The sequence below is a fragment of the Mauremys reevesii genome, linkage group 1, assembly GCF_016161935.1.
Source record: "Mauremys reevesii isolate NIE-2019 linkage group 1, ASM1616193v1, whole genome shotgun sequence".
NCBI classification, from domain to species: Eukaryota; Metazoa; Chordata; order Testudines; family Geoemydidae; genus Mauremys; species Mauremys reevesii.
The window spans coordinates 83,716,871-83,740,635 of NC_052623.1; the positions used below are offsets into that span (position 1 = coordinate 83,716,871).

General features: G+C 41.2%; 1 protein-coding gene across 7 annotated transcripts; it reads right to left on the reverse strand.

Annotated features, from left to right (window-relative positions):
* Positions 1-403: 403 nt before the first annotated feature.
* Positions 404-22,717, reverse strand: COMMD6 (COMM domain containing 6). Of its 7 annotated transcripts, none has more exons than XR_005589804.1 (8): positions 22,514-22,640; positions 21,683-21,741; positions 20,983-21,048; positions 20,780-20,856; positions 20,084-20,252; positions 17,951-18,103; positions 15,480-15,609; positions 404-423 (listed from the first exon to the last, which is right to left on the reverse strand). XR_005589804.1 is itself a non-coding variant. In XM_039506063.1 (7 exons), exons 4-7 carry the CDS (start codon positions 20,830-20,832, stop codon positions 15,559-15,561), a joined length of 426 nt encoding a protein of 141 aa, XP_039361997.1. In that variant the 5' UTR covers positions 20,833-20,856; positions 20,983-21,048; positions 21,683-21,741; positions 22,653-22,706; the 3' UTR covers positions 14,669-15,558. The 7 variants fall into 7 exon arrangements, 3 of the variants coding, with proteins under 3 accessions (XP_039361997.1, XP_039361971.1, XP_039362006.1); XR_005589799.1 differs by lacking the exon at positions 404-423 and adding an exon at positions 1,842-1,971; XR_005589805.1 differs by lacking the exon at positions 404-423 and adding an exon at positions 7,028-7,046.
* Between the last annotated feature and the right edge of the window lie 1,048 nt (positions 22,718-23,765).

Below are 23,765 nucleotides of genomic sequence, written 5' to 3' on the forward strand. Positions count from 1 at the left end.
TCAGCTGCACTGATGTAGCTGTGCTTCTGGTGAAGATGCAGTATGCCGACAGGAGAGCGTCTCCTGCCGACACAGCGCTGGTGTGGACAGCGCAAAATGTGTTGCTTGGCGGTGTGTGTGTGTGAGAGTGTTTCACATCCCTGAGAAACATAAGTTATGTTGACTTAGGCTGGAATGTAGACTTGCCTTTAGCTGCCATTCCCCAGTGTAGGTCTGGCACCTTGATGACGCTTTCACCAAAGCGGTAATCACCAGCTTCCAACAATGTAGGAGCTGGACCAAATACCAATTCTTGAAGATGTAGAGAAGGCTATCAAAGAGATTACGCCTGGGAAAGCAACAGGCAATGATCAGATCCCCCGCTGCCTTTAGGAGCTCCAGAGGTAGGAAGCTTGCAAGTCACATCTACGTGCTTCTCTGCGCCTGTTGGGAAGAAAGCCATATACCCAGGATCTATTAGTAGATGTTTTGTGTGTTTACATGTATATTGTTAGAGGTTAACAATGTAACCAAACAGTTCCTGTCTATAGCTGTATTCTGTTAATTCAGAGATCAAAAGCAGATGTTAACATTTAAATGTACTGATATCACTGTCTTAATTTCTCTTGTGTGTTGAATAATACCTTCTTGGGAGAGAGGGTATTCTTGCATCCGAAAAGTGTATTGTATTCAAGCTCTCATGCTAACGTCTGTTCTTAGTCTATATGTGCCACAGATTCTTTGTTGCTTTTACAGATCCAGACTAACACGGCTACCCCTCTGATACTTAATTTCTCTTTGAAGTGTACAGCAAATCACCTGCATATTGTGGGAAATACACATTGTCTTATGTTAATCCATGTAATCAATTACCAGTGATGCTTGTAGTAAGAGGAGGCCCCAAGATATAAACCTTGGTATCAGAGGCCTGGTATGAGGCCTGAGGCCTAAACTAAAGTAATGGTCAAGACTTTGCTAACATAAAGCAAAGTTAAGCTGTGAGCCAGAGGCAGACCCTGCTCACAGAAGCAAGGAAAGGGCTGATGCTGCAAGAAGATCATTACCTTTTAGGTACATAACACTAGATATCAGAACATTCACATACTTGCACATTCCACACAGATAACAAAGAACAGGCTGGCCAATCCCAATGACAGGGGTAAAAGGGTAATATGATGGATAGAGTTGTTTTGATCGAACCAACATGTAGAAGGTGAGAGGCGGCACCTTAATACGTAGAGGGGTTGTACCGTGCTATGTAGAAAGGTTGCACCTCAATACGTCAGGTGTGATGTGTAACTTGTTTGTATCTGTGTATAAGAATGCATTCCTAGGGCGGTGTCTTTGTCCGGCCGAGGGGGCAGTGGAAAGTCCCGCCACTGACTGAGCCGGGTCCATTGCCAAGAGGCACTTTCTCATAGTATGCCCTGAATTAGGCTAAGAAACCTACAGGGAACTGCCATTGTGTCCGAGGTCGCAATAAACCTAGTCGACGGGACTTTGCATCTTACTGGACTCTGTGGTTATTGGGGGTTCTCGTCGGGTCTGCTGTGTCAGCTATCTGCGCAGAGCTGGGGCAGCACACAGAGGGAACACACGCACGCAGCTGAGTGATATCAACATTGGAGAGAGCAGAGCACCATACCGGTACACTTCTGACAACAATGCTTAGGAAATAGGTAACTTCAAAAGCCTACTGTTCACCTAAGGACTGGTGCTGTCAAGAGGCTGCAAACACCTCTATAAAAACCTCATGTGACCTGATTCTTTCATCTCAGATCTGCTTACGCTTTATTTGGGGGAAATTTGAGCCATAAAACAGATCTCCAGTCCCATCTGGAGTTTCTGTTTCAGATGGGAAAATTCAATATCTTCCATTGGTTGCAGTGTTGTTGTAGTCATATTGATCCCAGGATGCGAGATACAAGGCAGGTGAGGTATCTTTTATTGGAGCAATTTCATTTAGATACCATTAAAATGTCTGTCTTCTTTCTGTTTAATGAAGCAAATAAGTTCTGATCATAAAGAAGATTCAGCCAATCCCTCATTAACTCAATATGCTAGGTCTTCACATGACACTACATCAGCCATCTCCATGCATCAGTCTTGGATTTCCACTTCCTCAAAACCACTGTCGCAGAACTTGATCTTGCAAGGTGCTAAGAAACTGCAGGTCTGACTGACTTAAATGGGACCAAGCTTTAGCCAGCAATGATTATGTTTTTAGCTGCATTTTTAAGTGTGGAAAAAAGTATTAAGTAAGAACACCTAGACAAAGATGTTTGTTTATACTCCTATATTTTATGTATTACCATAATACACCTCTGACCAGAATACCTTAATTCTCTGATATGTCCATTAATAATAATTGGGATATCTCCTTATCTATCACCCGTCTAGAAAATAGCATCATCCCTCAACTCACATGTATTCTAGAGTCCAATCACTTATTTGCGTTATTTTGAACTACATCGATTTCATTTTTAGTCTCTGGTTACCTTCAAGTAACAGCTAAGATCCTGAACAATTTTTTCACTGAACTTTTTATTAAATTCATCATCTGATCTTGTTCTAAGAGACTGATAGGCTGTCTAACTTTGGCAATGATTATTCCAGTATCATAGAGTAAGCCTGTGCTCCCAGTCAGGGCATTAGACATGAATTGTGTTGCTGGAGAAGACTGTAGTGCCTTTTCTGCAATTCTGACAAGGCAGATTTTTAATCAATGTGTGAAACATTACTAGCAAAATAAAATCAATCATGTTGCAGATATGTATCACTATTATGATTTAAGAAATGAGTACAAGTGTTGAAATTATACTTATATCAGCACTCCACAAGTTAGTATACTCAATTTACCAACTGAACCACTCAACATATATTTGTTCAAAATAAACATGATGAAAAATGAACCTGATGGAACTTTTATTGCACAACTGACACTAATCTTGCATGATGACAACATTATGATTTGTTCTGCCAACAAGAACCATTCCAAAGGAGATTTAGGGAAACAGGAATGACCAAAATTTATAAACCACAAGTAATTATCTTTGGCTGAGGATTTCACAAGTCTCTAAAGCCCCAGGGATCCTAGTCAGGATTTCTATGTTCAGTGTATAAACAGTCAATTTTAAAATAACACTAATGAAAACAGATGGTTATCACATTCAAATATTAAATGTTTGCTTCAAGGAGGCATTTGATTTAACAGCAGCAATGTTTTCTGCCATTATTTAGTCAAAGATGGCCCCATGAGCCACATTAACAGCGCAGACTTTGAGGCCACCAAAGAGGAATATTAGCTTTTGTTTACAAAAGAAAGTTTCTAGTGACTACAGCCTTAAAAATGTAAACCAATGCAAGTTAATTATAAGGACTTAAAGGAACAAGTAGCTGGACTATTTCTGCAGTAGAAGGGTGGGGAGGTCCAAAACGTCACCCACTCCACAAAACAGCCACCATACATAATGTGAGTCAGTTATGTTTAGAGTAGATTCCAAAGAGTCTTCCCACTAACTCTCCCAAAAATGTTTAGCCTGGCCTTGTGATTGCAGCTGTGATCCTGGTGGATCTGCTATGTCTGTGGAGTGGGAATTTGGTGAAATGCTGTTTTGCAGTCCCTCCCTCCAAAAAAAAAATGCTAAGGTTAGCTTTGCTTATTAAAATGTTCAGCCCTCTCAGACTCCGGGAGTAAACTGGCTGCTAGACGGCTGCCACACACAGGTATACTTTTTTTCACTGCTGCAGTTGCAGCAATTGGTGCAAGGAGAACTCTGCTTCTACCTTCCCCACCATTGCTGTTTGGAGCACATGGGGATACATCACTTAAGCCCATGCCCTTCTTCAGCCACTTGAATATCATATGAGGAGGAAAAAGAAAAGAGGAAGGGCCAAAATACCAACTGCTACACTGAATGGAAGTTCTGCAGCTCATGGAGTCCACTTTTCTCTGCCAGTGTTGCCTGGCTGCCCAGCCTCACCTTGAAATTTAGGCGAGACTGGGAGCCTTGATCCCCGTTCTGTCTCACAGGCAGAGGCTATTAGCACCTCTGTCATTGCTGCTGCTCTGCCGAGCCACCATGAGAAGCCTTCCTTGGGTGTTGAGGTGGATAGAGCATGGTGAGTTGAGAAGGACGGGGCAGAAGGACTGGTGGATTTGGGGTGAGGTATGGGATTGGGAATAGATATAAGTAACTAAAGCCACCATTTAAAAAGTTAGCAGTTGGCAAAAGTTACCACATTATTATATTAGAAGTGCCACAGTGTTTTCCTATACTTAGGCTAGGAGATACAGATGGTAACTTTGTGGCAATGGTTAGTACATGTTAAATTGTTATAGGTGCTGCTGAAGTTGCAGTACTCCTGAGAATAACTCAGAGGGCAGCAAAGAACCGTTTCTCTTGAAGTTATACAGTGCTGGTCACCATCCTTTTAGTGCTTGGAAAGGAGTGGACAGTATTTTACACAGCCATGTAGGAAATAGGAACATGCCAGCACCTCATATGGGATGTATAACTTGTTTCCTTTGCCAATTTCCTACACATGGTTTAACACCACTGAAATGTGGATGCAGTATTTAAGAGAAAATCTTTTGCTTAATTAAGAGCTATGCTAAACCAATGCAAGAAAATATCCACTTAGAACATTAGGGATGAAACCCTGGACCCTTTGAAGGCAATTGCAAAACTCCCATTGACAGAGCCAGGATTTCACACTAGAACATTATCCTGAACACTAGGTTCAGCGGTAATTCTCAACGGAACTAAGCTGGGAACAGAAGTAACAGTGCCATCTTCAGTAGTTGAAAAGTGAAAACTTAGAGAGAGCAGTAGGCCTTAAAATAAACAACCTGAATAATACAATATGCTAGAAAAATAATAGGGTGGTTAAATTTCATGAGTGTAGGACAAAGAAATACAAATGTTTATTCCATAACCTTGAAATATAGGAAAAAAGTATATTCAGCTATATAAGCTAAACTACAGCTGTAACTCTTACACTTTAAAAATAAAATTAAAAGCCAGGTATGTTGTGTAACTATTGTTATACTGTAACTTAAAATTACGTGTATCATTTACTGCAATACATGGTATTTTTTATTATCAAGGCACTGGATTTTTATTAGTATTTGTACATTGTGTGTGTGAATTTTAAATAAATTTAAGTAAGCAACAGGGAACATTTACAGAGGTTTCTTCAGAAGTGATCCATATATGGTATACTACAGGTACAAAATCCTGGAAGAATGCAGGACCCACAGGCGTACAAGATAGGTAGTTCTCTTGTGTAGTTTTGGGTTTATTTGTATTGGTATACTTGGGATAAAACTATGGAATAGGATAAAACCAAGCAAAGGGAAATTTAGGTTGAACATTGGGAAAAATTCTAAAAGTAATCTGTTAGACTGAGGAATAGTCTCCCAGAAGAAACAAGGAGCACCAAGACAGACATTTATAAATAGTGTGATACCTTCTTTCAACACCAGTGACCCACTGTTAACATCAACTTTGCCAAATAGTAACAGAACTGTGGATCCCTACAGAACAATTTCCCAGTGGAGGAGAAATCAATGACATGGAGTCTGGGTATATTTCAAATGTAACTTGCTTTATTTGCATCTGCACACTAGTCTTGTAACAGGTAATTACAAACAGCATGCAGGCAATCAATCCCTTCTTCCAGAAATCTCAGCCCAACCCCACTCAGCTTCCCAAGAAGCTAGTCTATCTCAGGAAATGCCTCCACCTATAAAGAATAAAGCAGCGTGAACTCTCCATTGTCTGCTACAGTATCTCTCAAAGGACTACTGCACTGGAACACCAGCACAACAGTACTTATTTAAAGACGCACTCATTTACATAAACATTTCTTACACTATGTGTAACAGCACCACCTAGTGACTGCTACCATAACATGATGCAAGCATATGCAACATTATGACGTAGTGCCACTGCAAGTGGACTAAAACTAGTGATTTTCAAACCCCCCCCTTTTTTTTTTTAAATCAAAGTGTGTATTAAAACTCATTGCTTCAAAATTGTATGCTACTTAACTGGACCTTTGCACATACTGTATGAAGTTAATAACATATTTCCATTTTACATTACAACATGCCATTGTGTACATCAGGGATCGGCAACCTTTGGCACACGGCTTGCCAGGTAAGCCCCCTGGTGGGCTGGGCCGGTTTGTTTACCTGCTGCGTCCGCAGGTTCGGCTGATCATGGCTCCCACTGGCTGCAGTTCACCGTCCCAGGCCAATAGGAGCTGCGGGAAGTGGCGCAGGCCGAGGGATGTGCTGGCTGCCACTTCCCACCACCCCCATTGGCCTGGGACAGCGAACCGCGGCCAGTGGGAGCTGCGATCGGCCGAACCTGGGGACGCATCAGGTAAACAAATCGGCCTCGCCCTGACAAGCCACGTGCCAAAGGTTGCCAATCTCTATGTAATAGTAATAGACTGTCAGACTTCCCAAAACACTCACTCATTCTTAACAAGAATTTACTGGGATGCCTGGTGAAACTGGATGGAGTTTGCCCTGTACCATTCTCAGCTACCTGATCAGGAAAGGTAACTAGAAAACCTGCAAAAGCTAATAAATACTGTAACTCCTCATTAACATTGTAGTTATGTTCCTGAAAAATGCAACTTTACGCAAATCCAATTTCCCCATAAGAATTAATGTAAATGGGGGAGGGGCGGGGGCCCCTAGGTTCCAGGGAAATTTTTTTTCCACCAGACAGATTTTTTATATATATATATATATTAGTGTGTGTGTGTGTGTGTGTGTGTGTACACACATATACATCACACACATACATATACACACACACTATAAGTTTTAAACAAACAATTTAATACTGTACACAGCAATGTTGATTGTGAACCTTGGTTGAGGTGGTGGAGTCAGAGTGTGGAATATTTCCCAGGGAATGCCTTAGTGCTGAATGATGAATTAGCACTCGGCTGAGCCCTCAAGGGTTAACACGTTGTTAATGTAGTTTCACACTCTACAAGGTAGCACAAATGGAGGGAGGGGAGGCAGCATGGCAGACAGAGAGACCCTGTGTGAGAGAGAAAGAGAGAGATGCACATTGCCCCCTTAAGTACGCTGACCCCACTCTAAGTACATTGCCCTTTTAAGTAGATTAGTAAGTTAGCTGCTGCTAGCAAGCTCCCTCTGTCCTGAGCCCTTTCATGTCCCCCCACCCCCAGCTCTATGGAGATGGGGTAAGCAGGAGCAGGGGGACACCCGGACATTAGCACTCCTCTGCTCCCCCCTCCCTCCCCACACAGCAAGCAGGAGGCTCCCGGGAGCATCTCTAAGGCAGAGGGCAGGAGCAGCACATGGCAGCGGGGGGAGAGACAGCTGAACTGCCAGCAACTGATGGCCTGCTGGGTGGCTGCTGCACAGGGAACTTAGGGGAGTGGGGAGCTGATGAGGGGGCTGCCAGTCCACCCTGGTTCCAAGCCCCCACCAGCTAGTTCCAATGGGCTGCTCTTCCTGCAAGCAGTGGACAAAGCAGGCAGCTGCTAAACAATGTTATAAGGGAGCATTGCACAACTTTAAATGAGCATGTTCTCTGATACGCAACGAAACAATGTTAACTGGGACAACTTTAAGTAAGAAGTTAATGTAGTAGCTTCTGACAGCTGACAGATAATATCCAAATTCCCAAACTGACCCAATCATTATTGCCAACAGACAAACAGCTGAAAACTATTAAAATTAGGAGTATCCCATGAGACTCAGTTCAAGAGGCAGTATATTCCCCACCACCACCGCCTTAGAGCCTTTAAAAAAAAAAAAAGACATTTCAGACAATCTGCTAGCATATTCTCAAACTGCACTATGTTATAAGAGGCTTTGATATGGACATATTCAGAGACAAACAGTCATTCCTTTAAACAGCAATATTTTTTCAGGCAGCTAACCAAGTGCACATATCTGCTCTAATTCAAATGCTGCTTAATGAAATGGACCAAATGGGCTTTTTACATTTTTATTTCCGATTGATCAATTGGTAAGCAGTTTGTTCCAGAATATTATGAGCAGACTAGTAAACCATTTGCTAAATAAAGGCTCAACCATGTTTCCATTAAAATCAGTGTCAATTTTTTGCCACTGACTTCAATGAGAGAAGTCTGCTGAAATAATGAACTTAGATCTTAAAAACTGTTCTCTTACAACAGAAAATTTGATTATAACCCAATTTCTATTTCGCGGGTAACAAACAGACGTATATAAATCAGAAACTGTTCAACATAACATATATTCAGAATAACACCTGAACAAGAAGCCTGGTTTTCCAAAGGTCCACACAGCTAGCAGCCACACTGCTATCCTTGGGACCTTCTAGATCAGGGATCGGCAACCTTTGGCACGCGGCTCGCCAAAGTAAGCCCCCTGGCGGGCCAGTTTGTTTACCTGCCGCATCCGCAGGTTCAGCTGATCATGGTTCCCACTGGCTGTGGTTCACCGCTCCAGGCCAATAGGGGCTGTGAGAAGTTGTGGCCAACACATCCCTTGGCCCGTGCCGCTTCCCGCCGCCCCCATTGGCCTGGAGCAGCGAACCGCGGCCAGTGGGAGCTGCGATTGGCCGAACCTGCAGACGTGGCAGGTAAACAAACCAGCCCGGTAGGGGGCTTACCCTGGCGAGCCGTGTGCCAATGATTGCCGATACCCTGTTCTAGATGCTTAGGCTTTTTGAGATCAGGCCTCTCACTTAGATGCCTAAATAAAGATTTAATTTTTTAGACTCCCATTTTTGAAAATCTTACCTACTGTAATTTAAGGAGGAAATGTAGAACTGGACAGTAAGAAGACTCATTAAAGGGGGGGGGGAATGGAACTAGTTATTCTGAAATTCAGAAGTAGTTTCTTTTAAAGTGTCTTTAATAAGAAAAATAAGGGAAGATTGACAGGAAGTAAGAACTTCCAAAATGTAAAATTTTTATAAGGAACAGGTAAGGGAATATAAACCAGTGGGTCCAGAGAACACACATCCAGGATTACACTCATTAGCCAATAGCCTAATTGAATCATTGACTGTTTTTTAAAAAAGTCCTAGAGAACAAAGGATTTTTCAAAAGACTGAAGAGGAAGTGGTGTCAATCTTCTAAGGACAGAAAGTGATCCTAGAAGTTACCCTCCACAAAGTTTTACCTCAATCCCTCAAAGTAACCTGAAACATACTTAGAACATGATAAAAATCTGGATTTCTAGACCATTAGTGTCAAAAATACTAAGTAGATTAGCTTCCTTAAGAACAAATCTTCCCAGACATAATTGCTTTTTTATTTAAGAGAATGTGTGGTAGCAACACAGATTTCACTATTTTGCTTTTAGTAAAGTATGTGGTAGATCTCCTGACATCTGACTCAAAATTAAATGAAATTGATTAGGATACACATTACCACATGGATGGAAAATGGCTGAAGGACTGTAAATGAAAGGTAATAACAGGCAGTTCAAGCCCCCCCTCTGCCTGAGGAGAAGGATTTGAACAGGAATTGCCACTGCTCAGGTGAGTGCTTTAACCACAAGACTGTAGAGTCATTCTCACTCTCTGTAGCCTATTTAATTATTAAATGATTTAATTGAAATAGAACAACTTCAGTAGGAAAGACTGAAAGGGACCCACATCAGAATATGCTACAATCCAGTAATTAAAGCACCGCCGATCCCAGTTTAAATTCCTTCTCTTCATCAGCAAAGTACCTTTATGGATCTGGGCCCTACTAGCTGAAGTTGCAGTGGATAACTAGAAGAACTCTGCACTCCTATGCAAAAGATTAGAAACAGTCCTTCATATTAGTATCAGGAAGGAGAAATTAAAGAGAACTAGAGTGGTTAGAATATATAAGCAGAAAAGTTTATCAAACTTTGAGAATAAAATACAAACTAGTACTTCTGAAGAAAAATAATCGGGAAGTCATTCAAGCAGCAGGAGAAACCTGGAAAGAGGAAAGCTAGAAAAAAAAGCCAGGAGCGATTTCAAATCTATAACTATGGTGTTCACAATGCAATTTAGAAAGAAAGGCAATGCAATTTTGGGGATCTTGACTAACACCAAATGGAGCCATATTTTTGCTTTGGCCATGACTGGATGAAACTGGCACATGAACAGGAGCAAGTGGGCAGAAGGGTAATCTAGGCCTTAATGCGTATGCTATTTTGAAAAATATCCTCACTGTCCAACAAAAGTTTGCAAGTGTGGTAGTGCTGTGAAGACGGAACATTGTTTACTTTCTTTACAACAACAGCAACGTTTCTCTTCCTCCACCCAACCACATTTCTTTCAATACTCTTTGACTTCCTGTTTCTTGCATAAGACTGATATTCCCTGCCCTCCCCTACAAAACGTTAAAGTCAGACAAGAGTTGAGCAATGCTAATGTGGTCTTTTATTCAAGTCCAGTTAAATAATAATAATAAATCTTTAAATGCAGACGCTGTTCATTTAGGTCTCCTATGCCTCCCCCTTTTCCAGAGGTGCTTTCTTTCTTAGTAGCCGAGGGGGGGGGGTGAGAGAGGAGGGTGTGTTCGACCCCTGCTCTGCCTCATGTCCCACCCCCACTCCATGCTTCCCCCAAGCTCCCACCTTTCTGTCCCCCACTCCTACTCCTCCCTTCAAGCACCTCCTGCACACCCCTGAACAGCTGATCACAGTGGGCACGAGGCACCTAGAGGGATGGGGAGGCACTGGTTGGTGGGGCCCACCGGCGGGTGAGAGGCATGGGTGTGGGAGGGAAAGAAGCTGATTGGGGGTGCTGTTGGTAGCTGCGGCCCACCCACTATTTTTTTCCCCATGGGTGCTCCAGCCCCAAAGCACCCACAGCATCAGTGCCTATATCATTTTCCAAGCTCACATAGTGCATTTCCAACGTATTTATTTCTCAGTGGTGTAAATAATCCTTGTAGTCTTTGTAATTTAGCTTTGAATTCCATTTCCCTAATCATTTCAGCATGTGATCAGCAAGATAAACAGATGGAAGAATTTGGCAAGTTTTACCTAATTCAGTATGGAAAGAAGTTTAGTTAGAAGACTACCTGTCTTGTTCTATTAATTTAAAAAAAAAAAAAAAAAGTGTGTGTGTCCTCAAGGGAGTCAGGATAGACTTTCATGCAACAAATTTAAATAACCACTGTCATGAACAAATATAGACCAATTTAAAATTCGTTATCCAAATATTTAATAACTTAGTTTGTAAACATACAAAAATATGCATGGTATAGAAATCTGTATTAAAATGGAAAGTAATATTAAAGACAAGATGGGATTCCTTATTTTGCTACAAATCTGGTTCCACAAACACAATAGTAAAAAGTTGCTTTTGTCTAACTTGCCAGTATCACTATTCCATACAATTCAATTTCTAAAACAATTTTAATTAAGTATTTAATTGTTCCATTGTTTAATGCTGTAGTTCTTACAGATGAGGCAAATTCCAGATGTTTTATTCAGTCAATAGCCAACTCTCAATCACCATCTATTTAAAACAATATAAATCAAAAAGGCATTCACTGAGATTTATCAGAACAGTCATACCAAACACAGGCTTCCGGGGTTCTTCCAGCAAGTTTCAATACCCTGGCATGCAGGGACGTTTCACAAAGTATTCATTAATGTTTCTGGCATTACGGTCTCAGGTTGCCATAACGTGAGTTTTAGACTCAGACTTTAAGGTCCGAAGGGACAATCATCATCATCATCTAGTCTGACCTGCACATTGCAGGCACAGAACTTCATCCACCCACTCCTGAAATATAACCTCTAAACTCTGGCTGAGTAAGGGTATGTCTACACTACCCGCTGGATCTATCTATCGGGGAATCGATGCATCATGTCTAGCTGATACGATACATCAATCTCCAAACGCGCTCCCCGTCGACTCCGGAACTCCACCCGTGCGAGAGGCGGAAGCAGAGTAGACGGGGGAGTGGCAGCCGTCGATCACGCGCCGCGAGGACGCGAAGTAAGTCTACCTAAGTCGATCTAAGATACGTTGACTTCAGCTACGCTATTCTCGTAGCTGAAGTTGCATATCTTAGCTCGATTCCACCTCCCACCCCCCCGCCAACGTGTAGACCAGGACTTACTGAAGTCTTCAAATCATGGTTTAAAGACTTCAAGTTATAGATAATTCACTAGTTTAAACCTGCAAGTGACCCATGGCCCATGCTGCAGAGGAAAGTGAAAAAACCCCAGGGTCTGTGTCAATCTGACCCAGGGGAAAATTCCTTTCCAACCCCAAATATGGCGATCAGTTAGACCCTGCATTTGTAGGCAAGACCCACCAGTCAGATACCTGGGAAAGAATTCTCTGTAATAACTCAGAGCCCTCCCCATCTAGTGTCCCAAATTCAGCTGTTGGGGATTTTTGCTACTGGCAGTCGCCGATGGGCCACATGTCATTGTGGGCAACCTTATCATCCCATCACCTCCATAAACTTATCAAGCTCAGCCTTGAAGCCTGTTAGTTTTGCCCCCACTGCTCTTCTTGGAAGGCTATTCCAGAGGATAGTCCTCGGATGGTTAGAAACCTTCGCCTAATTTTGAGCCTAAAGTTGTTGGCCAGTTTATATCCATTTGTTCTTGTGTCAACATTGGCTAAATAACTCCTCTCTCCCCCTGGTAATTATCCCTGCAATGTACTTACAGAGAGCAATCATATCTCCCCTCAGTCTTCTTTTGGTAAAGCTAAACAAGCCAATCTCTAAGTCTCCTCTCAAGGCAGGTTTTCCATTCCTCTGATCATCCTAATAGCCCTTCTCTGCATCTGTTCCAGTTTGAACTCATCTCTTTCTTAAACATGGGAGAACAGAATTGTGCATGGTATTCCCAATGATGTTTCACCAGTGCCTTGTATAATGGTACTAACACTTCCCTGTCTCTTCTGGAAATAGGGTTGCTGCAAATTGCTCCAACTGCACAGGTCTGCCACATCGTGAAGAGAAGTAAACAGAACTGGTAACCAAAACTCTCAATCTTCACTTAGAGAAGCTGCTATTAATGCTAGTTTAATGTTTCTGGACAAAAAGGCATCAATAACCAAAGTGTCTTTTCTCCACTCATGTTCCAATGTCAGCACAAACATTGTCAGCTATACAAAGTCTGACTAGAGTTTGTAACAGCAATTTAAGTATCCAGTGTCACCCCAAAATTTTTGGTTCAACCTTTTACTTGTGTTTTATTTTACTTTTCTGTCACCTATGCACATGTCTAAGAACAGTGCCCAAAACTCTTAAATGCAGTTACCTAAAAATAAAATAGGTTCCAATTACAAACACCAATTTAGGCTCTTCTAGACGTCCTTCAACTGACCATGTGATGAGACTCTCTGTACCATCTCCCTGAATGCTCATAAAAAGTGGACTTTGTAGTATGCCCAGGCTGAGACACCCAGGTTCTGGCAGAATGAGGAAGGAAGTACATTCTAGAGGCCATACCCTCTCCCAGAGAATGTTCTGCAAGCAGCGTCCTCATTTTCAGATCAGTCAAGTGCCACTTGCGTATGCCTACTGATCTGAACTGCACAGACAGTCCCTCAAGTAAGGTCCCAAACTATTTAGTTTTAAAAGGTTAAACCCATCATCTTTCAGTTCATCTGGAATCCAGTGCAACTCTGAGTATTGGTGCTATGCTCCCTGCATTGTGCTCAAAGGAGCAGACACACTCTGCACAGCCTTGAGTTTGAATGGTTCTAGAGTGCACCCACCACACAGAGTGCATTGCAATCATATTGTCCTCAGGTGACAAAAGGCAGAGATCAGGATAGCAAAAGCTGCATCAGAAAGAAGAGCTTGAACTCTTCTAGCCACTGCTACTTGATCTTCTAAAAGCAGCTCTTGTTCCAACCACCTTCGATATTGTGAAAGGAGGTCAAATGGTGGATACAGCCCCTCTGTCAGTAGCACATAGATGACTGTTGCCAATTTTTTTCCCCATTGCTTGCCTCAGCCTATTTTAATCTAGTCTAATCATCAAGACTAAGCCTGAGTCAGGTAACCCTCATCCATTCTGTTTTCATACAGGACTTATTTGCTCCACTGCACAAGTAAAGCATGATCTGATTTGAACACCAGCAGCATACTTATGTCAGAATATTTTGTTTTCAGTATGTCTAATTCCATTTAGTTGTAATCTTCCATTTTAAATTATTCTGTTTATATGAAGACACTCAAAAATGGAAAGCTGAATTATTCCATATTTGAAGTTAACCCTCATTCTTGATCACAGATGGCCACTAAGTCAGAATTTTTCTGCTGACCAACAAGGACAACCAGTCTCTGGACAGACAGCAATGCAGTCCTGTGGACTCCTACCAGAGAAAGTACACCTCTACCTCGATATAGCGCTGCCCTCAGGAGCCAAAAAAAAAAAAAAAATCTTACCGCGTTATATCGAATTTGATTTGATCTGCCAGAGCGAGCAGCCCCGCCTCCCAGAGCACTGCTTTACCACATTATATCCAAATTCGTGTTATATCGGGTGGCGTTATATCGGGGTAGAGGTGTACTGAAGCTAAGAGACTGTCAGACTCTTAATATTGTCGTAAGTGATGTGTTTAGCTCAGGCTGACCTTTCTTGACTTCAAATTTCCAGTTCAGAATACCAAGTGATGCAACTGCATCAAGCTTCCAGTTTAATTAGGAAACAAAAATCAGAATAGTAAGTAAATGCCACAAGTTTAAAGTTGGATTTACTATAGAACATACATAAGCAACAAAATAATGTGCTATCAACTGTATCTATTTGCTATTTTTAAATTTTTAAAATTTAAAAGTACCTATAAATTCCGCTTAGTCAATGTTAACTCCCCTGCACAGAACTAAGATTTTAGGTCTTTGTTACTAGAGATATTTACTGCAATAGGAGAGATGGTAAATCCAGATTTATGGAAATATTTAAGTGATACTAATCTTACATTGAAGTAACAATAATTTATTACTAGAATGATGGAAGATGTTCTCCAGTAATTAACAAAAAGGGAATAAAAATTAGGCTTCCAACCTACTTGATATAACTGGAATTTATCAGTTCGGTGACGACACTATTCTTCATGGCTAACAATATGCTTGCTGACTGTAATTTTATATACTCTACATAGCTAATGATATAATTGATTCCATGTGCACATCAACAGCATGATTTTAGAGAAATGTGTAAACATGGGGTTTACACTTCTTCCAGTAGTTTCCTCAGTTAGCATTTTCATGGGTGTTTCCACATTGCAGAGTTTATATACAGTACATAGCTTCTGCTGTTGAACAGTAGGAAAAGTTTGAGGTTGTGCCATGTCCTTAGCTACGTAGCACAATCTTCTGCCTGAATAGAGCTAAATAGACTTTTACTCAGATTGCCACCTTGCAAGAGTTTGTTCTTTCATATATTTAGAAGAAAAGTTACATAAAAAAAGCTTTCAGTGTGATCAAAAAAAAAAAAAAAAGGAAGCTATTGGAAAATATTCTGACAAAACCATGAGAATACATACCTTACTTAAACATTAACACAATTACTTGTGCAAGATAGGAAGGCTTATTAGGATCAAGTAAAGTGTGTCTTTGAAGTATTTAAACTGTTTCAAGAACAGCTGCCATTTCCTTGAAATGTCTGAAGAAGTCCTGAAAAAGAAGATGCAATATTAAACGGCACTTTAACAATTTGCATTGTAATTAAAGCCAACAACTTCTTGTTGGAATTTTTTCCCCTATGTTTACAAGTAGCACCTAAGATTATAGTATCTGAAATATAAGAACTTTATTCCAGTTTGCTTTATGCATTAGTCAGCACTTTGTGTAAAGTCATTTTCACTATAGTCTAATGCCATATTTGTGTGGTTTTGTCTGATGACTTTGGGAACAGGAGAGAAAAAAAATGGTTTTAAAAGTCGTAAGACCACAGAAATTGGCAGGAGTAGTACCTGAAAGTACTTTTATTCCCAGTTTGAAATAACCTAGATATTCAGTTGACAGTGTCCCTTTCACAATATATTAAATAGTTTCCAATCTACAGAACTGAGAGACTAGTGGATCTAGAATCAGAAAAATCACCAGTCATCCCTTGCTTTTTTAATACATTTTTCACTAATGGGTTTATCTATCATTAGGGTTGTAGAAGTTTAGTTTCAAAACAAAGGGGGAATGTAATGACCCTTCAACATAATTGAACTCTGATAGCTAAACAAAAGCCCTCACCACCACCCCCAACTTTGCAACTGTAAGCAAAGGAATTAAGGACCACCAATCATACAACTGGTGTGTGTGTGTGGGGGGGGGAAATAGTATAATTGGACTGGTGTGCAAGTATGCTGTGACTGAATAGAAGATATAGCAATAGAAGAACACAGTGCGGCACCAGAGCTGGAACATTTTGGGGGGGGGGGGAGGGGAGGAACGACCATATCATTACTGCTATTAAACCAAAATAAGACCATCCTTTAATGGCTATTACAGTAGGTCCTCAAATGCCAGCAAAAAAAGGAGTGTTCAATATTTTATGTGAAGAGCCAAGATTTTTGCACCTTAGAGGAACAAAATCAACTTGACTAGTCATTTAAGAACAATGTTTCAAGTATGACACCTGCCAATTTTTGTGGCTTTACAGCCACATTTTTTTACTACTATGTTACTTGGTTGTTGTGTGAAAGACTCACACAATCAAGCAAGAGAATATGACTGACTACCTGATTATATGGAGACCACAGTGAAATAAAAAACTACACATATACTATTGCCAAATACAAAGTAAACAAACCAAGCAGACACCTTACCCCTTCGCCCCCCATCCTTGTCCCCCCCCCATTTATAGCATTAGTAACAAAAACCAACACATCCCCCTACCTCAGAGTGAAGTGCTATTTTTAAATGGCATTGTTCTTAGTGATTTGTGCTACTTTTATGAATGTAAGCATGTAAAATGTAAGTTATATAATCACATTGAGAGGTCGCTGTTCAGCATTAGGAAGTCCCTTGCAGCAAGCTCAACCAAGTGGAAGTCTACTTTCACTTCTCCATGTTTATTGCATGGGCAAGGGAGAGCAGCAGAAGAGACTTAATTAGCGGCTGCTGTCAGAAATGGTTCCAAAAGTTAGTGTACGTTCAGCTATGATGATTCAAGTGATTTGGAGATCCATGTTTGTTTTGAAGAAGTGCAACTCTTCTAGCAATTTAATTTTATTTTTTTATAATTAAATGACAAGTCCACTTCATGAGGAATATGTACAAGTCAGTTATGTTTAAAATTGGGACCATCTCACCAGATTAAACTCTCTTAAAGAGCAGCTAATCCTCTGCCTCTTTAAGTATCATAAAAGAACCCAGAAAGCTCTTATTAGGCCCAAGACTAAAGAAATGCAAAACAATTTTTAAGGTTAAGGATTTATCATACACTAGGTCCTTACCCATTTGACTCTGGCCACTTTAGATGATCTCATAGAACCCTCCAAACTCCCAGCAACCTAACTGCTGGCCCTAACTATTGCTCTAAGCATTAAGGATTTTTTTTCTGAAAGTTTCATTTTAGGCTTTAATTTAAATTTCAGTTTTTAAGGCTGAAGCAGTCCCACGGACCTCTTGAGCTTCAAAACACACTCAGTGATTGCAGGAGAGGCAGCTGGGTAGCAAACCACACAGATCATCAAGTGAGTTAATATACTAATAGATCTCGTAGTCTTTGGTTACAATTTTACTCATTGGAATGGGATAGTTTTGATAAGGGGAAAGCAATTTTAAACTTGGAATTCTTAAGTCAGAGTTCTTTTTAAATTAACAATGTTTGGGTTCAGTTGCTTAAGCAAATAGATTTTTAATCTGAACCATATGTAGACATCAAATCTTTCCATTGCCACATAAGTAATTAAATGTCACAGAAATGTGCTGCCCTACATGTAAACATTTGCATTTCTATTAAGAAAGCAGTGTTGTATGCAACTCTTTTTGAGAAGTACGAAACTGGATTACAAACCTGGAACTGTGGGATTGTCATTTCAAAAGACTTGCTCATTATCTGGCCCGAAGGCTCTGCCACTTTTAGTGTCATTGTAACGTAAGGGTACTTAAGAGACCTACAGCTGTCAGAGCTCACTGCCATTCCCAGTTTCCACTGAATATCTATAATCTGCAGAAAAGAAAGAGCAATCAAACTGTTTTTAAACATTTCGAATCAATCCTACAGTCACTATACTATACTCAGGGTACACAGAGGTCTTCCAGGGGGTACATCAACTCATTTAAACAGTTACCTAGTTTTACAACAGGTTACATAAAAAGCACTAGCAAGTCAGTACAGTACAAACTAAAATTCATACAGACAATGATTTGTTTATACTGCTCTATGTACTATACACCGAAATACAAGTACAATGTTTTTGTAAATAAATCTTCTCCTTGGGCTGCCACCTTGACATAGTGGAGAAGCTTGCGTATACGTAAGACCCTAAGAGCAATGGCGTTGGGAGTCCTGTACTCCTGGTAGGGTCACTCATTGCAGTAAGGTCAAAGGCAAGGTACCAGACAAAGTGCAGCCTAACTCAACACAACCCAGTATAAGACCTCAATGGCAGAACAGGCAGATGAAGCAGGATCACTTCTCAATGGCTGCAACAGAGAAGAAACCCCCAGTTGTCTTGGATTTCTTTGCCACCAGACACAGGTGCCTGTTCTGCCAAGATCTGTGTGGCTGTTGGTGCACAACGGCTCCCCCACATTAAAATACTCACGCACAGCATATGTTTCTGAAAGAAGTATTCTTAACTAACTCTAGACTACCTCCTAAATTCTTGATGAAGCCATGAAGATTACAAAGAATGCAGCCATAGCAAAAAGGTTTCATATAGGTATTAGTACAAGGTCTTGTGTCTCTCATCAGGGACTTAGGCGTGATGTTACCTTAATTTTCTTTATCAATTAAAGATGTGTGGGTAAAATCCTCCTGCCATGAAAAATGGCACTGGCAACAGAAAATCTGCATTAAGGAGGCAGAATTACTGATTTCTGATTTTTGTGGATGAAAGTCCATAACATGACCATAGCAGTTTATATAAAGATCCCACATAAGTATTAACGTAAGAATTCATATCAGAATGTTTTGCATAAGTACATGAATGTCAGATTCTTATTGTGCTATACACTAATAACAAATGTTATTAAAACTCATGGAAGTTAAACTATTAGAGCTCCATTTTAACTCACCAACAACTGTGAGAAGCGTAGTTTGAACAGACTGTCACTTTTAATTGTATGAGAATCCAGACAACACTTTTTTGTAATTAAAAGTGCGAAGTGTGTTTAATGCCAGTCACTTCTTTCAAGGTATAACATATATTTTAATTAAAACCTATATACAACTTCAAGTAGAAATCTATTTATGTTGTCAGAATGAAAATACAGTATTAATAGAAGTCTTCTAAACTTGTTGGAAAAATATTTGAACCACCTAGCTCTACGTGTTTCTTAAGCATTTGTAACTGTTTATAGGTATTAAGGGGAAACTAATACAGTGAAACCCCGCTATAACACGATGTTTGGGGTCCAAAAACTTTGATCACGCTAAATGCGGGGTCGCAGTATAGTGGGGTTTGTCAGTGGTCTCCAACGCGGTGCATTGATGTGCGCCGCCTAGTGCCCAGCAGGGGAGAGGAACCGCGGCTCCCCTCCTGCCGGGGACAGAGAACTCCGGGGCTGCGGACGCCGGTTCTCTCTGTCCCCGGCAGGCGGGGAGCCGCGCCTCATCTTGAAGCCGGAGAGAAACCGCAGCCCCGTGCCTGCTGGGACAGAGAGCACTGGCGCCTGCAGCCCCGGAGTTCTCTGTCCCCGGCAGGCGGAGAGCCACGGCTTCTCTCCCCTGCCATGGTGTTGGGGATCATTGGTACAGTACCGTACTGTATTATCCCTTAAAGGGGAGCCAACCTGTGATCGCGTTATATGCGATTTCGTGTTATTGCGAGGTTTGACCGTATTAGCCAGGTCTAATATCACAATGTGCAGGCATCCAAGTGTCCATTAAATATATTATTTGCCACTTTTGCAGCAGTATCCACCATGAAGTAGACATTTTTGGAAAGTGAATGCTATTGAATCAGAAGTCTGAGCTAGTTACCTGTCCCACTGTTGCCATTTTTCTAGCATCTTCTGATATAATGATAAATTTACCCTGTTCATTCCATATATGGCGAATAACCTGAACGGCATGTTTTGGCAGCATACTGATTGCATTACCCAGACCAGTGGAGAGTTCTTCTGCAGACAAGTTGTTTTTGGCCGCTGTGCTGTAGATAAATTTTAAACAAACAAAAATCTGTAGGTTTTTGTAAGAGTGATGTTCAAGAAATCCAGGTGTTTTTTTTTTAAATAGGCAAACATTTCCATTAGTTTTCTCTGTTCATGAATATTATTTTACATTGTAGTAATTGTGTAATGCAACCTACACCCTCTTTTTGCAAAGGACTTTACTTAATCTCCCCCAAAGTAAACTGTGCTAAGAATTTGCATGCTAGGTCCCCACAAAGGAGCAATTTCCTCTCATTTATGTATACCCCATATATTTTTAATATGCATAAATATTCTAAATGGAAAAAAAGATTTGTTTCTGATTTATGAATTAATTAAACAAACACGTTAATACAAGTTTTCAAACTCCTTTAGATCCTCTCACATACTTAAAGTCAAAATTTTCTAGCTCCTCCTCAGCCTTAATTTATACCCTTCCACCTTTTATGACCCCCCTCCCCTTTTTTTATTCTATAAAGAAAGAATAAAATGAAAAGAGATGTAGGGAGGATGGGTTCTTGCTTACCCGAATAAAAAGGAAACAACATTAATTATCTTTGCCAGGTCAGCAACATTCATTTCAACTCCAGCTGTTTGAAATCTCTAGAAATAGAATGGTTGAACACAAACAAATGTAAGTCTTAGAAACATTCTATAATTCACGTGACATGTAATATATGATGAATGTAAGTCATCTGCTTTTGGATGACCACTAATCATAAAACTTACCTGGCATAGTTCTACTGTATCTACACCTGGGCTCTGACCATGAAGATGCTGAATAATTCGCTCACACTACCAAAAAAAAAAGTTACATGAACAGCCAATCACTAGTGAAATTATTAAAATATCATGCTTTAAAAATATCTGTACAGAGGGTGTACACCTGAAGTCATGTGGTTTCAATACACAGTGCCAAGTGAACAAGCTTATTGTGGCAATATACAAATAGTCTGCTACACCACTTTACATATATACTGAGTAAAGAGGAAAAGGATGTATTAAGTCAGTGGTGGTTGCTAAAACTACATTTAAATACCATCAAACCCACAAGAGTGAAAATACATGTTCAAAATTTTTAAACCACTAGCCTACCTGCTTTGCACTGCTTACAACACAGAGCTGTGACTAAGTGATACAATCCAGCACTAAGGGTGCATTTTTCATGATTTCATAGAAAACATGAAAGGGATTGTTTCTGTAGCTGTTCCTGTGTTCCTCAAAAGCGAAAATCAGTATTTTGTAAAAATATAAAATTGACTCAGTCTCACTAATCACTAGAGGATGGGTTCCACTTACGTAAAGGTGGGGGACATTGCAAATTTCCCTGATAGGGTAATAGTACTCAAACAGCTAGTAACATAACCATTACTTCAAACATTTTACACTACACAAAAGCATAAGAAATAAATATAGAAATATTACTTACTAGCTCAGCAAATAGATCCTTAGGTATTAGTTTAATAATATCAGCAGTACTGCCAAAATCTAAAAAAATATAAACATTAGTAATTATCTGTGAGCCCTTAAAAAAAAAAATCCTCTCAGCTCATGGGAAGACTCTCAGGTCAGCCCCTCTGCACTGACAGTGTTTGCATTTTAAACAAGATCTTCGGTCAAAATACAGGCGTTTATCGCCAGATTTCTGTTTCAAGAACAAAAACTAACCCTAATCAAAAAAACCTAATGACAGCATTAAAGGTAAAAATTAATAATAAATGAATCCATAGAAACATAGATTTTAAGGTCAGAAAGAACCATTATGATCTCTAGACTGACTTCCTGCATAACTCTCAGAACATTATCTGGTATATCTGCATTAAGCCAATACCTTGCATTTGAGCTACAGCACTTCTTCTTCTTCTTCTTTTTTTTTAAAGTCAGTCCTGATTGAAAGACTGAGAATCTACCACCTCGCTAGGTAAATTGTTCTAATGGTTAATTACACTCACTGTTAAAAATCAGAATCCAGAATTATTCGATTTCTTCAAAGAAGGGATAGCCACATAATGGCAAGCTCAGAGATAGTTTCCTGTGTGTGTACACAAAACTCCAGCCCCATCTCCACCTTGTGCCCCACCCAACTCCCCCTCCATATACCACCTTAACTCCCTCCCCGTTGCCCCCATATAGCACCCCACTGCCCCGTGCTCCCCTTCCCTTTTGCCCCACCAACTCCTCCCTCCCCACACGCATCCCATCCATCTCCTCCCAGCCCCCAGACCACCGCCACCCCCCTCTCTCGCTCGCTCTCTCTCACCAAGGGGCTCCAGGGACCGCGCACGCACCCTGGCAGCGCTGGCCGCCATCCTTCCGCCAGCCGCCCGGAGACCCCGCCAAGGGACTTCCGCTAACACCCGCGAGCGGCCACCCTCATTGGCTGGCACCTACAGCCCCACCCGGTGCACCTCCACTGTCCAATCACCAGCCACCTTCCGCCGCACTTCGCGCTTATCGGCTGCTGGGCCCGTGGTCCGCCCCGCTCCCGAGCTCTCATTGGTTGCTCGTCATGGCGTTAAAATCAAGCGCAAGGGGGTGGGGTCGGCACCAACCACGCGACTGCGGAGGGGGCGGTCGCGGTCGCGGTCGCGCGGAGCTAAGACTCCGGGGCGTTTGTCCGGCAGCTGTTCGTGTGTCTGGCTCCGCCTGTCTCGCGGGGCTCCCACCCTGTGTCCTTCCACCCGTCCGTTTCTGGCGGCGCTCCCGGAGGGGGGGGAAGGGCAATTTCTTCCCACACACGTTTAAACCTGTTGTGTGAGACGCCAGGTTTCTCAGGCAGTACAGTCACCAAGATGTACGCTACATGTAGGGGCTGTCGCGCCGAACTCCGCCCTGCAGCAGAACAATTTCTTCATCTTGCCGTGGTGTGGCAGCATGGTCTTCTTTCTGGTCCTGCACGACACGTGCAAGGCGAGGCTGTGGCCCAGTCAAATCACAGCGCCGTTTGATGCATGTTGGTGTCACGAAGCTGCATCAGTGTCAAACCGAATTTGGGAGCCTTAAAATATGTCACGCCTGGCCTACAGGATATGCGGAAGACCTACCCATTTCAGTACAGTATTCCCAAAACCAAGATAGATCAGAACCCTGGTTATCTTCTCGAAACTATATGTCTAATATATGGAATAATCTGACAGATATTCCTCATGATGCAGGTTTCACAGGTGTTCCATTCGCAATTTGCTTTTAATATTACCATGATATCAAAATCATGAATTTGAGATGATTTGTTCCATATTGAAAATGAACTGATTGGTAAAACTGTAAAAGGCTAGCAGTGCTGGTTAATCTGCATCCCACAGTTTTGCATCATATTTAACTAAAGCCCCTTTTAGTCAAACTAGATATAATATGTTGCAACCCCAGTCCTAGGTTTGCAATTATTGTGCAACATTATGTACTTCTTCATTGTTATTAATAAGAAGCACTATACATATATGGATCAGATTCCTGTTTGGTCTTGCCATCTCCCTTCCCAAATATATAATTATTTGTGTTTATATTATAGGAAG

What these genes read in the sequence shown, in the direction of transcription:
- COMMD6 (XM_039506037.1), bottom strand. Translation starts at nt 22,562, where the DNA reads ATGGCGGCCAGCGCTGCCAGGGTGCGTGCGCGGTCCCTGGAGCCCCTT. An exon ending in GTTGTTTCCTTTTTATTCGG is followed by an intron (nt 20,253 to 20,779) that starts GTAAGCAAGAAC and finishes ATTTATCTACAG; the next exon opens with CACAGCGGCCAAAAACAACT. An exon ending in AAATGGCAACAGTGGGACAG is followed by an intron (nt 18,104 to 20,083) that starts GTAACTAGCTCA and finishes TCTTTTCTGCAG; the next exon opens with ATTATAGATATTCAGTGGAA.